Source organism: Scyliorhinus canicula, chromosome 7 (genome assembly GCF_902713615.1).
Source record: "Scyliorhinus canicula chromosome 7, sScyCan1.1, whole genome shotgun sequence".
Lineage (NCBI taxonomy): Eukaryota > Metazoa > Chordata > Chondrichthyes > Carcharhiniformes > Scyliorhinidae > Scyliorhinus > Scyliorhinus canicula.
In genome coordinates, this window is record NC_052152.1 from 173117656 (window position 1) to 173130510 (window position 12855).

General features: G+C 42.4%; 1 protein-coding gene across 3 annotated transcripts in view; it reads left to right on the top strand.

Annotated features, from left to right (window-relative positions):
* Positions 1 to 12855, top strand: part of slc17a9b (solute carrier family 17 member 9b) — an 82094-nt gene that overhangs the window by 39761 nt on the left and 29478 nt on the right. For all 3 annotated transcript variants that reach the window (XM_038803312.1, XM_038803311.1, XM_038803313.1), the window contains 2 exons: positions 6892 to 6988; positions 11281 to 11368. In XM_038803312.1, the coding sequence (XP_038659240.1) occupies positions 6892 to 6988; positions 11281 to 11368 (185 nt within the window). The remainder of the gene's footprint in view (positions 1 to 6891; positions 6989 to 11280; positions 11369 to 12855) is intronic.

Here is a 12855-nt window from a genome sequence, read left to right on the forward strand (position 1 = left end):
CATATCACATTTTTCCAAATATCACATGTTTCACAAGAAGCTTTGTGTACTCACTATCAACCACCTCTGCATCCTTTTAGTTGGATTTTTGATCTGTGACAAGGAGTATGAGAAAGCTAAACATGCAGCTGTTTTACTTTCAAATTCCTATCACTTCATTCTATTAACGTTTCTTTAAAGTTCTGATTGGAGATGCTAGGTTCTGTTAAAGGAATGGGACAATGTTCTGATTGGGTAAATTGCAAATCCACTAACTTTCCAAAAATCATTTATTTTTTTTTTACAATTTATTACGATCACAGACCAGGCCCCAACAGTGACTCGGATACTGGACTGAAACCCCAATATTTTAGTTTATTTGAAAGATTCTGCGGATACAATGATTTGCTCCAGGAGTGATTGCAAGAAAAAATAGGGCTTTGGTATTTCTAAAACAAAACTTTATTATGAATGCATCATTAAACTTTTAACTTCACGTCTGAAAAGCACAGCTTACAATTGCCCCTTAACACCAGTATGCAATTTCCCATTAAGCAGCAAGAAAAGAAACATACAGCTCTTAATTCATCTTAAAATTAGCAGGCATAGAGTAATACTTGCTTTAAAAAACAGATTTGGGCTCCGATTGGAACGCTTCAGATTCCGGCTGAATATCTTCATAGAGCTGCTTCAACTGGGTTGTTTCAGCCTCTTCATCATTGTCTTCAGACAACTCTGCTTTAAAATACTATTACTTTTTTTACTATCCTACTTGGAAAGAATTGTGGACTCCAGAGTCTGGCAGATTAGAACTTGGCTCGTCTCTTTCTAAGCTTTTCCAAACTCTCTGCCTTTCAAAGCTCCACCCCACAATGACCTCATCTCCCCAAGTTAAATAAATTATATCTGCAGGTTGCAAAAGCACATCAACTCCCCAGGGTCCACTCCAGTCAAACCACAGTGCATTAGCCTAGACTGAAAAATACATTCCTTGCCACTTTCACCTTCTATTTACGAGAAGAAAAACAAAGACCTTTTTAAAACATTGACAGTTGCAGCCAAATGCAATATCCCCAGGCTTTTAATTCTTAACTTTATTTAGAAGCCAATTTTCCTAAAGTCTTCCAATCGTCACACATTTTACATGTCCGATTTCATTTGCACCTTTATCATGGATGGCTTGCTCAGTAGCAAGGGTGCGTCACTACATAGTATATTCTGTACTAATAAAGTGGTTGATTCCAGCTGTTCTGCATGGAAACACCACTATTTTCAGTGACCTTAAAGAATTGGCATTCTTGAACCTGAAGCAAGTAAAGTTTTCATATTCCTTTTACCTTGCTGCTGAGTGAGTCTAAATAACATTTTAACTAATCTGTTCTACATATTGTGGATGTGCAACCACTTTCAAACATGGAACTCTGCAATAGTAAACTCATTGCTGGAATGAAACTTCTCGTGATAAATACAATTTCCTCTGATTGATCAATATTGTCATCTTCCACAGGGCAGAGGACAAAGGTTTGATCCCAGCCCCGGGTCACTGTCCATCTGGAGTTTGCACATTCTCCCCGTGTCGGTGTGGATGTCACCCCCACAACCCAAAGATGTGCTGGGAAGGTGAATTGGCCATGCTAAACTGCCCCGTAATTGGAAAAAAAAAAGAATTGGGCCCTTTAAATTTATTTTTTTAAATAATGTCATCTTCCCCTTCTGTACCTTACATGCCGTGCGTCGTCTCGAAAACCTAGTTCTGTTTTGGAAAATTTACCGCAGTAAAATGTTTCAAAACACTTCTTGAACCCTCCATCTTTTGGAAATTATTGCTTTCAAATTGTTGGATTGTGCTAAAGTGTCGCAGATGGATAGCCTCCTGCACTGAAGTGAGTTATATTTTCAAAAAGAGTCAAGTTTTTGAATCAGGTGCCTGAGGCTTTGAAAAGATTCCAGGGAAAGTAGTTATTTCCAGCCAGTTTTGTGGCACAAATGGGGTATTCAGTGGTGGCACAAAAGATGGGAGGATTCAATGCTTGTGGTGTTTTGAGACCGTTCAGAGACGTACAGGTGTCAATACAATAGAAGAATCACAGACAAAGGAAATGAGAATGGAGTCCTTTTTGGCAAATCTGACAGACAACAGGAATGGAGTAATAGCACAAGAATGGACCTTTGAAATGCCTGGGGAATTATGAACAGGTGTTTCAGAAGTGATTTGAAACATCATAATACGATAAATTTTGCAAAACCGAACAACTGGGTTTACGAGACGATGCACGGCATGGAAGTTACGGAAGGGGAAGATGATAGTATTTTTTTAATTAATTTAAAGTGGCCAATTTTCTTTCCAATTTAGGGTGGTCAATTCACCTACCCTGCACAACTTTGGGTTGTGAGGGTGAGACCCACGCAGACACGGGGAGAATGTGCAAACTCCACACGGACAGTGGGCTGGGATCGAACCAGGGTCCTCGGTGCTGTGAGGCAGCAGTGCTAACCACTGCGCCACCATGCTACCCCTGTTCACAGTCCAAATTTCTGCCTCCTAATTATTTCCTCAGTGTCCCAGCTGATTCTCTTGGACACGAGTTCTCAGTCCTTTATCAAACAATTCCTATCGCCATTGTATCTTCAACAACATAAGCAACAAACGTTTAACATGAGCTGTACACAGATAACCATAATGTTTTCGTATGTGATTATTCATTTCATAGATGTTCTGGATTTCATATTTTGTCTGGTGGAAATTAGACCGGGGAAGTTAAAATGGAATGGGGAATTTGCCCACTGGGTTCCCTTCCCGCTCTGATTTTAAACTTTCCCAAAGTTCTTCCCTAAATATGTAGATCAGGCTCTAATAATTTAGTGGGACCCAGTTACAAAATTAATCTGAGGCCTAAGCAGTAGTGAGGCCTGAAGACTCCAGAAAGGTGTAATTTATTCTTAATCAAAAATGAAAAACACAGGAAAAACTCTGTGGATGTGGCAGCCTCTGTGGATTGGAAAACAAAGCTAATACTTCATGTCAATGACCTTTCAACGAAATAGAAAAAATACCAGATGCAACAGGTTTTGAGCAATGTAGAGGCAGAGAAAGCAGGAAGGATATCAGAAAGGATGAGGGTAGAAGACATGGAACATTACAGCGCAGTACAGGCCCTTCGGCCCTTGATGTTGCGCCGACCTGTGAAACCACTCTAAAGCCCATCTACACTATTCCCTTATCATCCAATGACCATTTGAATGCCCTTCGTGTTGGCGAGTCCACTACTGTTGCAGGCAGGGCATTCCACGCCCTTAATACTCTGAGTAAAGAACCAACCTCTGACATCTGTCCTATATCTATCTCCCCTCAATTTAAAGCTATGTCCCCTCGTGCTATACATCACCATCCTCTGATCATCTTGTATGCCTCAATTAAGTCACCTCTTAACCTTCTTCTCTCTAACGAAAACAGCCTCAAGTCCCTCAGCCTTCCCTCATAATATCCTCCCTCCATACCAGGCAACATTCTGGATTAGACCGGATGGATTAGATGATAAAAGTGAGGATAGTAGAAGGTAAAAGGAGATGGTAAGGGGACAAGTAAAGAAACAAACGATGGAGGAGATGTTCATGGAAAGAGCAGCTGGCCACAAAATAAACAAAAATACAGGCAGAGATTCGGATCTCAATTTGTTGAATTCCATGTTAATCCGAAAGGCCATGAAGTGCTAAATTCATAGAATCCCTGAAGTGCAGAAGGAGACCATTCGGCCCATCGGGTCTGCATCAATCCACTGAAAGAGCACACTACCTAGGCACAATCCCCCACCCTATCCCCGTAACCCCACCTAGGGGCAAAGTGCAGCATAGTCAATCCACCTAACCTGCACATTTTTGGACTGTGGGAGGAAACCGGAGCATATGGAGGGAACTCACGCAGACACTGGGAGAAAGTGCAAAGTCCCACACAAACAGTCACCTGAGGTCGGAATCGAACCCCTGGCACTGTGAGGCAGCAGTGCTAACCACTGTGCCACCGTACCATCCCACATTGAATGATGAAGTGCTCCTCAAGCGTCATTGAAACAAGTTGAAGGCTGAGGACAGGGAGATCTAAGTGAAAGTGGAGTGGCGAATTAATATGATGGGTAACTGGAAGCTGAAGGTCATGTTTGCGGACTTAATGGGTGTTCAGCACAGCTGGTGTCCTTTCTTCATTTTCCCCAATATAGAGGAGACCACAACGTGAGTAACAAATACAGTATATAAACTGAAGGAAGTGCATAATTTTCTATTTCACTTTGTCTTCTGGCCAAAGAAATGAGCAAAGAGGTGAATAAAGCAGAAGAGCCCAGCTTCAATCTGAGTTTAACCCTTTTGAGGTGGTGCAAAAAGGGATGAAGCTGAGGCCTTTGCTGAGGATGGAGGCTTTGGGATCAGAGAGAGGACAATAAGTAAGTGGCATTGGGTGAGATTGGAAGAAGGGGTGGGGTCAGAGGAAAGTGAAGGTTGTTTGTATCTTTCTTTCCTCAAACAATGATTCCCTTCCACTGTGGTCGACAGAGCCCTTGACCATCTCTGTTCCATTTCCCACAGTTCTCTCCCCCTCCCCGCCCCCTTTCTAATTACACAATAGGGTAACCTTTGTCTTTGTCTTCCAACCAACCTCAGTATTCTACAGGTCATCCTCTACCATTTCTGCTACCTTCAGCATGATTCCACATCTGAATACATCTTTCTTCCCTTCCCTTATCTTTTAAGTATTCCAAAGGGACTCTTCAAAATCCAATTTCCCATGCAAGCACATTAGATACAAAATCTGATCTTTTACCTCCTCCATTCTCTCTGTCTAGAGTCCAAACAATCATTCCAGGTAAAACCGCAATATACGTGCACTTGTTTCAATTAGGTAACCATTTTGTAGAACACTTCCATTTGCCTGCAGTGAGTCTGTGAGCCGCCAGTCACCTGACATTTTTAATTATCTGGCCCACTTTCACTCTGCCCTCCTTTTCCTCAGAATTAGGAGAATAACCTCTATGAGGGGCAGCACGGTAGCATGGTGGTTAGCATAAATGCTTCACAGCTCCAGGGTCCCAGGTTCGATTCCCGGCTGGGTCACTGTCTGTGTGGAGTCTGCACGTCCTCCCCCTGTGTGCGTGGGTTTCCTCCGGGTGCTCCGGTTTCCTCCCACAGTCCAGAGATGTGCGGGTTAGGTGGATTGGCCATGCTAAATTGCCCGTAGTGTCCTAATAAAAGTAAGGTTATGGGGGGGGTTGTTGGGTTACGGGTATAGGGTGGATACGTGAGTTTGAGTAGGGTGATCATGGCTCGGCACAACATTGAGGGCCGAAGGGCCTGTTCTGTGCTGTACTGTTCTATGTTCTATGTTCTAACCATAGAATAGAAATCCTACAGTACAGAAGGAGGCCATTTGGCCCTTCAACTCTGCACCCACCCTCTGAAAGAGCACCCTGCCTAGGCCCAATCCCTGCCCTATGCCCATAAACATAGCTAATCTACATATCTTTGGACACTAAGGGACAATTTGCAGCATGGCCAACCCACCTAACTTGCACATTTTTGGACTGTGGGAGGAAATCGGAGCACCCGGAAGAAACTCGCAGAGACACTGGGAGAACGTGAGAACTCCACACAAAACATTACCCAAGGTTGGAATTGTACCCGGGTCCCTGGTGCTATGAGGCAGCAGTGTTAACCACTGTGCCACCGTACCGCCAAAAGGTAGGGAATGGGCTGAAATGTTAAAAACCTTCCATCGGCAGATACTTGTACTTTTGAATGGCGGAGCAGGCTCGAGGGGCTGAAATACCTAGTCCTGCCTCTAGTTCTTGCGTTCTTATGTTCTTGTGTTAGCAGGTTGCATTATATGTAGAGGTTCATTAACCAGAGATTAATAATTTACAAATACAATGGATAGATATTTTAATTTTGTTGAGTTTAATATTGCCAAGCAGGGAGTATTTATACTGACATTTTCTTGAGGAAAATAAATTTGGGTAGTGTTGAGGCTGGTACAAAATTCACAAGTGTGGATGTACTTGGTCGGCAAAAGGGGAGAGCCTGATGGATCAAATGAGCTTTCTCCCATTTCCATGCTTTCCTCTGCAAATCAACCCAAAACACCCTCCAACAGCTTATCAATGCTTAAGAGAAGGAAGCTACTGTCCTCTCAACTAGATAATGACAAGTCAGAGAGTGTGGGGGGGGGGGGGGGGGGGGGAATAGGGCAAATGTAGCGTTAAATGTCACTCAATTACTCAGGAAGATTCAATGTAGATTTCACCTTTGACTGCTGATAAATGCATATATTAAATTATGTGAATAGCTGCAATTCTTTCACAGTACCACCATGGATTGATTATGCACTTTAGGGCAGTTGAGTGGACCTAGATAGAGTGCTCTTTCAGTGCAGAGTCGATGGGCGGAATGGCCTCCTTCACTGTAGGAATTCCATAATCTTCTATCCATTTCTAACTAGATACTATCCCACCACTCTCACTCCATCAATGACCTCAATTGAGGCTTGTTCATATTCGACCTGCATCTTGGAATTCTCTACTTACAGACCATATTAATCAGTCTAATTACATCCAGAGCATCATCCCACCTCTCCAATTCCAATTAAAATAAGTTCTGTTCAATTTGAACTAAAATCTCCAACATTTGACATTTGTTTCCTCCAGCACTTGAGAAAAGTAGCTTCTTCTCTCCAGCACTGCTCAGTAGAAATGCATAGTTTTGACCACCTCTGCATCGAAGAGAAGATTTCTTTTGTTTTTTTTAATGACCTCTGCATTTTTCAGCGTCAGTTCCCTTCATAGTTCTGGTCATTTTCCCCCACATCTGTGTTTATTTTGTATTATTAATTGCATGAAATTCTTGTAATAATGTTTGCTTTTTTAACAGGGCTGTCAGTGTAGCTCATGTTTGCATCAGCGGCACTTTTTTCTGCCTTTTGTCATGGATGCCAACCTTCTTCCATGATTCGTTTCCTGAATCTAAGGTGTGTTGTCTCTAGCTTGTGAATAATATCTACTTCTTTATAAGATATAATAATGAATGAAGTAAACTATATTTTAGTGAAAACCCTTTGGTACTTTTGTGTTTTATACGTGGCAAGATACTATCTTCTCACTAAAACAAGATCTTCAAGAATACATCTCAAAGCAGTGCACGCTCTATCCATTCTATTATTGTTCTGTGTAAACTGTAATGGTGGTCATGGTGATTGTTATATTCTATAAGTTCCGCAAAGAGAAAAGGTATGGTGGTGCAATGTGGTCATACAAGCATGATGAGAGGTTTATTAAGAGATGTTGCTCATACAATCTAAGATGGAAAACTGAAGCCCACGCATAAAACTCTGCTGACGCCACTACAGATCACGGGACATCCCACCAGCAGGGGTGTCATTTTTGATTCATGGCAGTGATCATGACATCAGAACGAAGCGGTCACCAGAGGTTTGGAATTTCTCTCTTCTGGAAGGATACAAATCCTGAATACCACGGGCCGCTATTGGGCACCTTTTTGCAGTTGGGTGAAGTTATAGATACATAGATACATTAAAGTTAGGAGCAGGAGGATGCCCTTTGGTCCTTCGAGCCTGCTCCGCCATTTATCATGATCATGGCTGATCATCCCACTCAATAGCCTAATTCTGCTTTCTCCCGATAGCCTTTCATCCCATTCTCCCCAAGTGTTATATGTAGCTGCCTCTTGAATATATTCAATGTTTTAGCATCAAACTACAGTAACACAGTGGTTAGCACAGTTGCTTCACAGCTCCAGAGTCCCAGGTTCGATTACCGGCTTGGGTCACTGTCTGTGCCGAGTCTGCACGTTCTCCCCGTGTTTGCGTGGGTTTACTCTGGGTGCTTCTGTTTCCTCCCACAGTTCAAAGATGTGCAGGTTAGGTGGATTGGCTATACTAAATTGCCCATAGTGTCCAAAAAAGGTTGGACACCTTTAGGGTAGGGTGGAGGTGTGTGGATAGGGTGGAGCTATGGGCTTGGGTCGGGTGCTCTTTCCAAGGGCCGGTCCTGACTCGATGGGCCGAATGGCCTCTTTCTGCACTATAGATTCTATGATTCCTGTGGTAATGAATTCCATAGTCTCGCCACTCTCTGAGAGAAGAAATGTCTCCTCATCTCTTTCCGAAATGGTTTACCCTAAATCCTCAGATTGGGACCCCTGGTTCTGGATGTTGGTAACATCTTCCCTGCATCTACTCTGTCTAGTCCTGTTAGAATTTTATAAGTATCTATGAGATCTCCCCTCATTCTTCTGAACTCCAGTGAGAACAATCCTAACCTAGTCAATCTGTCCTCATATGACAGTCCTGCCATCCCTGGATCAGTGTGGTAAACCTTTGCTGTACTCCCACGAGAGCAAGAACATCCTCAGAAAAGGAGACCAAAACTGCACAATATTCTAGATGTGGTCTCACCAAGGCCCTGTATAATTGCAGCAGCACATCCCTGCTTCTGTACTCAAAACCTCTCGCAATGAAGGCCAACTGAAGGCCAACATACCATTAGCTTTCTTTACCGCCTGCTGCGTCTGCATGCTTACCTTCAGCAACTGGTGCACAAAGACACCCAGGTCCCACTGCACACTCCTCTCTCCCAATTTACAAACATTCAGGTAGTAATCTGCCTTCCTGTTTTTGCAGAGATTTGCCAAATATGCCACTTGAAGAATGTTGCATGGTGAATGATCGAGTAAGATAAAAAAGCTGAAACGGTTTACAGACCGATTTTTATTTGGTTGATAGTTGCAACTATGCATACGTAAGCACTAAACCTGGCTACATCCTTTGAGTCCAGTATAGTTCAGTGTTTTTATACATTTTTAATAGTTGAAATTATGAATCTCCACACATACTCTCCTGGAGAACAGTGATTAAACAGCATAAAACATCTATGTCTTGGCACAGTGTATACCAAGCATACTGTAACTGTTTTTCAACTTCTTCAGAACATATGAAATGTTAGGGTGGAATTTTATGACCCTATCGCAGCAGGGGCAGGGCAGTAGAAAGTGGCAAGCCATTCAAAGCTCCATTGACTTCGGCGGACAGGGAAAATCCCGCTAGTGGGAGGGCGCCGTATCATTCTGCCCCTATTGTTTTTACAGTGCTGATTGTCTCCCAACATTAACTGCTGAAAATTGGAAACAAATTAATACTTCAAGTATTGTAGAGTCATCCCTGACTCTCTGCAGTTCATGCCAAGGGACCGATGCCAATACCATTGTTAACGGAAGCAGATTGTGAAGTTAGTTTTGTTACCATTTATCTGTACATTGTTTTCCAGCCACTGGGCAAGTTAATGGAGTAACAAAAATACTTTATATTCTTTCTAACATAGCTGTTTTTATATTAAAAGTGTGACTTTTCTTTGCTCCTGTAGCTTTTCCATTGCCTGGAAAAACTATTCATAGGGAGGTAGCAACATCGCTTCACTATTTTCACTAAGAGGACTTGGAAGACCTGAAGCATTCAGCCTAGCGATGGCTTTAGAAACTTAAGAGCAGGACCATTTGACTGCACAAGCCTCCTCCCCCTTTCAATATGACCATGGCTGATCCTCTATCTCAATGCCATACTTCCGTGCCCACTGTCCCGTCTTCCCCCCCCCCCCCCCCCCCCCCATTCCTGCACTTCAAACCTTTTGATGCCTCGACTGTCTAGAAATCTTTCTATTCCCTCCTTAAATATATTCAGTTACTCGGCCTCCAGGGCTTTTCATGGTAGAGAATTTCACAGGTTCACCACCTTCTGAGTGAAGAGGAATCTCCTCACTTCAATCCTAAATGGTCTACCCTGAACCCTGAGACTATGACCCCTTGTTCTAGAACCCCCGGCCAGAGGAAACAACATCCCTGCATCCGGTCTGTCCAGGCCTGTCAGAATTTTCACCGTTTAAATTAGATTCCCCTCTCATTCTTCTAAATTCTAGTGAATATAGGCTCAGTGGACCCAATCGCTCCTCATGCAACAATCTTGCCATCCCAGGAATCCGTTTGTTGAACCTTCACTGCACTCCCTTAATGGCAAGCATATCCTTTCTTGGACAAGGAGACCAAAACTGCACACAATACTCCAGGTTATTCTCTCTTATAAATTCTCCCATTTTGGACTATAAGGGACCTACATCTGTCTTCACTATCCTTTTACATACTTAGAAGCTTTTACAGTCTGCTTTTATGTTACTTTCAAGTTTAACCTCACTCAGTTTTTCCGTTCTTAATCCGTCTATTCGTCCTCCTTTGCTGAATTCTGATCTGTTCCTCATCCGCAGACTTGCTACTTTCTCTGACTCTTCTTTGGATCCAAAATGACCATCAATTCACTTTGTTAGCCATGCTTGGCCGTTTTTACTCGTGTTTTTGAGCCAAACAGGAATGTATAATTATTTCAATGCATACGTTAGTTCCTTAAATATTAGCCATTACCTATCCATCATGCCTTTTAATGAAGTTCCCCAATTGATCTTGGCCAACTGATGCATCATTCCTTCATGGTGTCCTTTATTTAGATTTGTGTTTAGGTTTTGTCTTATTTTAACTGATTTTCCTCTTGCTAGGCAAAGCCTGTTGCATTTGAAGATGTCTGTCTGCCTAAGCAGGTTGATGCAATTCTTGGAGAATTTTTGCTTCATTTTGATTTTCCAAGACGCTGCATTCATTTGTCATAGTCCCTGATTCATTATTGTGTGATTGTATATCAATTTGGAAGATGTCAGCAGAGTACTCAAACCCTCTGGGCACTGTGCAAATTTTAAGATGCACTTGTAGAGTTTTTTAACTCCTGGCACCGGAGTCTAAGTTTGCTATTTGACACAGCCAACATGGAGCCTTAAGTGGGTAAATTGTATGATTTTGTGAACATTAATTGCAGTGCACACTCGATTTCTCACACACACTGCCATCAGGAAAACCTCTTTGTCATCTGCACAACACCAGAGAATTATTCACATTGGTGCAGTGGAGTTTGGTGACTATTTGCCAGACTCCACATTGAGAATATTGTTATCATATCTGTCGGGATTTCTCTTTGATTCTGTAATGTACATTAACTTTATATAATCTCTCTTGCGCTTCCTTTGTGATTGGAAAAGAGAATGCATTAGTATAAACAGGTGAGCAGTTGACAATATGGGAGTTTTAATTTGATCCATTATAAATATCATGGACATTTTGATGCTCAGATTGAATAAATGAATTTTGAGTTGAAATTTGGAGAAGCATAATCCCATTGAGAACTGACTGTATTCTGTCCTTCTCTTTTAGGGTTGGGTTTTCAATGCAGTTCCTTGGGCTGTTGGAGTCCCATTCTCGTTATTTGGTGGCACTCTGGCGGATCATCTGATCAACCTTGGTGAGATACTAGCTCAACCTGGCTCGATACTGTATGAATCAGCCAAAAGAAATGGATCACAAGATAATTTTTCATTGAAAATAATAGAAGACCCATACTTGCAAGCTATGTTTCTGTGGAATAACAGAACTGTGGAACTTGATACCGCCTCACCCCATCTAACCTCAATATATCAATACAATTTGATTTGACTAGCCCTAATTATATGAATTCAATCAAATCAGCAGCTTTCTGATTATGTATGGCTAATTTACATATAGCACTGGCACTGCGCCATTAGAAACACAAACTTATGGCTTCACACAGCTCCTGCACCCTCCCTTTAAAAAAAATTTAATTATGTCTTTTGTGAGCCAACTGGCTTTCCCAACAGGGAGCTCTGCTACCCACAACCCCCAAACCTTAACCCAATACCCTTCTTCACCTTGATCTCTATCCACACTTGGCCCCTTCAGACACAGCTTGATTGCCTCCTCAGACTGTGCATAATACCATGAGATGTCACCTAGTAATATTTGTTCAGGATTGGTGCAGTCAGTAATGTAGAACCACTTGCAATTATCTCCTCCTGAAAGTACCCAAACCACTTTGCAAAGGGGAGAATTGGACATTCAACAAGGGGCAGCACGGCAGCATAGTGGTTAGCACGGTTGCTTCACAGTTCCAGGGTCCCAGGTTCGATTCCCAGCTTGGGTCACTGTCTGTGTGGAGTCTGCACGTTCACCCTGTCTCTGTGTGGGTTTACTTCAGGTGCTCCGGTTTCTTCCCACAGTCAAAAGATGTGCAGGTTAGGTGGATTGGCCGTGCAAAATTGTCTTTGGTGTCCAATAAAAGGTTAAATGGGGTTACTGGGTTACAGGGATAGGGTGGAGACGTTGGCTTAAGTAGGGTGCTCTTTCCAAGTTGCCGGTGCAGACTCGATGGGTAAAATGGCCTCCTTCTGCACAGTAAATTCTATGATTACAAAGTACATTTCTACATTTTGAAGCTTCCCTTTCCATTTTCCAAAACAAGTAGTAATGAACTGTAAACCTTTTTAAATTCATGAAACAAGCACAATCCAAAGAAAACAAATTTGAAGAGCAAATATGTAATGCATTATCATGATAAGCAACTCTGATCTATTTCCCACTTGTTTGAAAAGATTATGATGTATTTAAATCTGTTGTGGATCTCTTAATTGGATTCATCTGTAATTTGTTTGAATCATGATGTGGAGATGCCGGCGTTGGACTGGGGTGAGCACAGTCAGAAGTCTTACAACACTAGGTTAAAGTCCAACAGGTTTGTTTCAAACACTAGCTTTTGGAGCACTGCTCCTTCCTCAGGTCCTCACCTGAGTGAACCTGAGCTCTTTGCCTCACGCCACTGATGGCGGAATTCCAAAGAGGCAGAGAATCCAGTGGTTGTAACAAATATGGGCACCGATCTATTTCCGATGTTCTAGCCCCACGGTTGGCGACAGAATAGAGGTTCATTAAGATCCA